At 45.7% G+C, this 5663-nt stretch overlaps 1 protein-coding gene across 1 annotated transcript in view; it reads right to left on the bottom strand.

Annotated features, from left to right (window-relative positions):
* Positions 1–2188, bottom strand: part of OLA1 (Obg-like ATPase 1) — a 211813-nt gene extending 209625 nt beyond the window's left edge. The window contains exons 1-2 of the mRNA XM_006878823.1: positions 2154–2188; positions 477–577 (exon numbers count right to left, since the gene is read on the bottom strand). Of these exons, the coding sequence (XP_006878885.1) occupies positions 477–577 (101 nt within the window). The 5' untranslated portion in view covers positions 2154–2188. The remainder of the gene's footprint in view (positions 1–476; positions 578–2153) is intronic.
* Positions 2189–5663: the final 3475 nt, after the last annotated feature.

Below are 5663 nucleotides of genomic sequence, written 5' to 3'. Positions count from 1 at the left end.
AAAAAAAAAAAAAGAACTGATAGTACGCAACAACATGAGTTCCCATGCCTACAAAAGTAAACAAGCCAAACCCAGTGGTAACAATTTGATTCCAACTCAAGGGAACCTCAAATGTGTCAGAGCAGTACTCTACTTCATAGGGTTTTCAATGCCTCATGGTGTAGTGGTTACATATTTTACTATTAAACAGTAAATTGGCAGCTGATAACATTCATGGAAGAGATACAGCATCCCGATTCCATAGAAATTTACAGTCTTGGAAATCCTACAGAGAAGTTCTACATTGTCCTCTAGGGTTGCTATGGGTTCGAAGTTCATTCACTGGCAATGGGCTCAGCTTGGGTCTTAATCTTACAGAAGCAAATCACCAGCCCTTTCTTAGTGGACTCATACTGCCATTCTTTCAACTAGTAGCCAAGCATAAACCATTTGCATTATCCAAGCATGAGAATTTTAAAAGTCCAGGGTTCACCTACCCAACATTTGGCAATCCAACAATACCAATTTTCAGGGAGGTTCCAAATCTTCCAATGATTGGGGGTGGTTTAATTCCATCACCTCCCTTTTTAGGGGGCATCTGAAATGTCAAAACAAATATATGAACAAAAACTTTTAGTATGTTCCCTTAACCAAAAGCACTTTTCATCACATACAGTGTGTATTAGCTGGGACCACTAATAATGTTTATAAAATGGTATTATAAATAAAGCAAACTATACACATACACATACACCACACACCTACCTATAAAGCAGGCCTGGTGGCATAGTCTATGGCGAGTTGTGCTGCTAACACAAAAGCTGACACTCTAGCAGATCGAATCCACCAGTAGCTACACAGGTTAAATAATACGGGTGGGAATCCACTATGTGATTTTTCAGCCTCCCTAAAACTCACTAGAGGGTCAACTAGGATTCAGTTCTGACTCAGAGACAATGATTGATGACAAATTTTATATATTTATATGCATATGTATGAGTACATATATATATATATATATATACACACACACACACAAACATATCCATCTTCAACGCAGAACTAAACATTTTCTTTTTTAACAAAAATAAATACAAAAAAGTTCTGTAAACAGATCTGATTCTGGTTGTCAGAATAGTCATGCCAAAGAAATCCTAGAAATGCTGATGTAAAAATTTGTCATATAGCTACAACTTAGCTGCTAATCTTCCACCCAGGCTGATTACAAAACACTCTTTTCAGTGGTTCTAGAGTAAAGTAGTATGACATATGGTTGCAGCAATAAAAGCAGTAAGAACCAGGAGCACAGACAGTGTTATAGAAAAATCTATTCTATAGCTATCAGCGACCAGGTCACCTCCCAGCAAACCATTCATTCCTCTAATACCTGGAACCACTGCCTCAACTACCAATTTTCACAAATATGCCAAGTATCAGATCCTTCTACCTTGACACTTTACGTACTCATGAATCCTCATAAGCACCCTTTGTAAGCCATGTCCTTCCTACTTGTAGTCACAAATGAAACTGATCCCTAATGCTTTTGGGACAAAAGTTCAAACTTTTCAGTCTCTTGTTATGTCTTGCTCCAAGTTCCTCCATGCAGAATTAACCCTATTTTACCACTGTAAACGCAACGCACGAGGACTGCTAATCTCTCATCTTGGAAAATGAAAACTACAACTGTCCCAGTCTCCTGGCTGAAGTTGTACCTCCTGGAGCGCAACTGCCAGGGCTCATGAAGTGGTATTTCTGCCTCTGATCCCTGACCCGTGAGTTCCCTTCTCCACCTGTTCCCTGGCAAACCCCAGGCCTCAGTGCACAGTGACAAGAGCAGGGCCTTTTTCTAGTCCTCTGGCCTCCCACCGCGGGGTGGACGGCAGAGCGGCCACAGGCGACCCCCACCCAGCTCCTTCCCCCTCTGGTCAGGGTCACTGGCCGTGCGGGCGTCCGAGAAGGCTTTTCCCCTGGGCGTGCCGGGAGGAGTCGCGGGCAGCTCCCAGGACGCGCGGCCTAGTCCGAGAGTGCCTCATTCATCCACACACCCCATGCCGCCGCTTCCCCTGCCCATTCCCGGGCATCCGTCCCAGGCCTAGCCGCTGGCCTCCAGGCAAGGCGCCCAGGCCCCGAAGACGCGGCAGTGAACGCATCTGGGGGCTCCCAGAGAGCCTCACCGTGCTCGGGACAGGCGAAGACTCCGGGTCCCAGCGACAGCGGGAGACGTGCACCGCTGGTAGCCAGAGGCGGAGAGAAAAGCGCTGAGAGCGCACGCTGGCCTCTCCAGCTCCACGCACGACGGCGGCGGCAGCGGAATGGGCGGTGCCGGGAAGAGAGCGGCACCTGCGCGCAGGCCGCGGGCCCCGCCCCGAGCGCCAGCCCCGCCCCGCGCGACCTTCCGTCCCGCCCATTGGCCGGGCAGACCGGGGGAGGCGGGAGCTAGGCAGGAGGTGCCTCGGGAACCGCCTCCCTAAAGAGAGTCTGAAGCCGACTCTTCACTTCCTGAATGGTGCGAGTGCCACCTCTTAGGGCACGTGGTGCTGCTCGGTCTCAGCCCTCCGCTTGCTGCTCTCTGCGCGGCCAGGACACCCGCGCACCACCCGGCTTGCAGCTCCACGCCTCTCCTGCTTGTCCTGAGAGGCCTCCTCGGCCATCACCCTCATACATGGCCAACCGCTTGACCACCTGCCTAGGTCCTTAGTGATTCAGACTCCTTTACCTATAGCTATTACTTCAGTCAACCCAGATGAGCTAGAAGCCGTTAAATAAACTTTCTTAAAAGAAAAAGAGTTCACTAAAGGGCAGCTTATGATCTCTGAGTCTTTTTAACATCTTAGATTAAGGCGTGTGCCTAGAATGCGTTGAACAAGGGAGTCCTCATTCCCACCCACCCCCATTTCCCCTGGGTGGTTTTGGAGTATGGTAAACACGAGTTACAATCTCAACTCATCACTCACTAGCTGTGTGACCCTATACAAAATAACTCTCTGATCCTTAGTTTCCTATTAGATAAAATAAGGTTACTATTGTGAGGATAAAATTAGAATGTATACAAAATAACTCTCTGATCCTTAGTTTCCTACTAGATAAAATAAGGTTACAATTGTGAGGATAAAATGAGAATGTGCCTAAAAGCTTATAGCAAAAATAGCAAAGGCTTATACTAGTAACTGCTATTGATTTAGGTTTTCATCCCATCTTATCTGCACCTACATGTTGTGCGATGAGTTTCACTGTAGAAAAAATTATGTTATTCAGGTATTGGTCCTCAGACTGCAAACATTTGAGTAGTTGTCAAAATAAATGTGATATTTGTGTCCAAAACTTGTCTCTTCCAGAGATTTACAGCCTCAGAAGTCTAATGGAGGATTGCTAAGAAGTGAGTTTGAGGTTTCATATGAAATAGTATACTAAGGTAAGTTAAGCTTTTTCCTATCATTTTTTTTTCTTCCCCCCCCCCAATATCATTTTGCAAATTTCTCAAAAGCAAAATTTGATCTGGTTTTGATTGTGTATTTTTTTCTTAATATCACTTACAAATACTTAATATTAAGATAATCTTAGGTAGTACCAATAACACCAAAACTGTTCTTAATAAAACAGGTGTCTTGGTACACACTAGCAAAACGACGTTCACACGCATTTTGAAGCTATACATTACCCATGAATACCCTTGACAAAGAAATTCCTAAATAGTTTACACTACTGTTTTAGTTTAGTAAAGTTTTACCATTGAGTTCACAGAGGTGCTTATAGAAATAAAGAACCATGACTGAAAAACCTCAGGAATCCCAAAGAGCCCTCTGCTCAGCAATCAGCCACTCCAACACTAATTGAAAACATTCCCCAGTCGTCAATTAGTAGAATCATGCTCGATTTATCACTGTCTTTTGACCAAATCTAACTACGTCTTCAATCTCTACTTCAGACCTACCGATTTACTTCAGTGCACACTTTCAAGCCCTTGAGTCAATTACAACTTTCTCTATTTGCAGCTCTATCTTTCTTACCTGCACTTTTGACCATCTTTAAAGTGTCTTGACACACCAGGTCACACAGATCTCAGTGAGCTTCAGGAATGTTCAGTTGCTGCAAACACTTGCCCAATAACAGCAATCTCTCTGTACCAAACTCTGGAAAGAGATTCTACCAAGTTTAGGTAAAGTTCTACCAAAGGCTTATGGTCAGGCAATAGGAGTCATTCCTACTTATGAGGAAGATAATTTTCAGAGAAGACCATAGTGGATATCTGCTTTTACTATCATGCATGGTAAAGGAAGATTCAATGGCATACAGAAAATACTAAGAATTAGTCTAACGCCAAGGCTGATAAAATGCCTCTGAAAATACAAACATTTGTTCTTAGGTCTTTTCACAAAAGGAAATGTATTTAGTACTTGTTGTGCCTAGGGATTTACCAGGTATATACCTGGTAAAAATCTTAGAAAGACCTCTGTGTACCTTGATTATAATTTGGAAGTTTCTGGAATTCTGAGATTATGTAGTAGACAGAGGTTAACCTTCAGCCTCTTTCTTTGTTCCATTGACAGAATCACTTTAGGTCTTGTACCCTCCTTATTGCTGTCTATAAGCATTCTGCAGGTTCTAGCAGAGCAGCGTGTGGACTTAAATCAACTGACTATGGGTTGGCAGCAAAACTTCTTATCCAGTAGGCCACTAGGGTAGGTTTAGGATCAATCAGCAGAGCAGATATTTTTCTTTCATTTAACAGATGATGATTTTGAAATTTCACCCATGAAGTATAATTTTTGTTGAATCACCTGCTTCCTGTTATGAAATTATTCATGGCATTTCAAGAATGCTGATAAAGACTGAAGCTGTCATCTTGTTGTAATGAACCACGAACCAGAAAGCCGCGGCACGTGAGCCACCGTGCTCCACCGGTGAGCTACATCTCCAGACCACATCTTGTTGTAATGTACTGTCAAGTTAGAATCAATTCATAGCTGACCTTCCAGCGTGTTCTCAGAAGCAATAAATTGGCAGCGCGAGGGTGACGCAGCACGAGGGCGAGGCAGCCAGACAGGGAACTCCACCTCCAGAGGGGGGAACGCCGCTGGGGGAACGCCGCAAGAGGGACCTGGAAGAGACCCGGGAAGAACAACAGCCAGCCACCTACCACGGAACTCCAGAGGAGCGAAGACTGTGAGACCCCAGAGGAACGAAGACTACTGGACACTGTGTGACCCCCCTGCAACCCACACCTGTGTGACCCTTAACACACAGGGTGCTGCTGCATAAACCCCCAGCAGCGCCCAAGCCCCGTCCCGAACTCTTGGTGATAGTGTCCAACCCCTGCGCTCCTTGCCCCCTAGTCCCTTGCTTTCCTCCCTTTCCCCCACCCCCCTTGCAGCTCCACAACCACACATCTCAACCCCCACCACAGCCCTGTGACCTCAGGGCACCACCTTGGATCCAGACATCACCCGCAGCTATCAGGCGAGCTGTTGAGGAACTAACCTGGCAGGAGAAAGGCCGGTAGAATCTTATCTGTGTTTACTGGGGCATTGCTGATTACCCGGGAGAGCACATAAGGGTGCACTCACAGGTGGGGAATTTGGCCTAGCTCTCTTGGGCTACACCAACTGCCCAAAACGAGCCAGCCAGCTGGCTTCTGTGAACTCTGCAGACCAGCTAGAGGCTAGTGGGAGGGTGGGAACTTGACC

Source organism: Elephantulus edwardii, unplaced genomic scaffold (assembly GCF_000299155.1).
Source record: "Elephantulus edwardii isolate Elephantulus edwardi_28Jun2011 unplaced genomic scaffold, EleEdw1.0 scaffold00001, whole genome shotgun sequence".
Taxonomy (NCBI): domain Eukaryota; kingdom Metazoa; phylum Chordata; class Mammalia; order Macroscelidea; family Macroscelididae; genus Elephantulus; species Elephantulus edwardii.
This window is presented reverse-complemented; position numbering and strand designations above follow the sequence as displayed.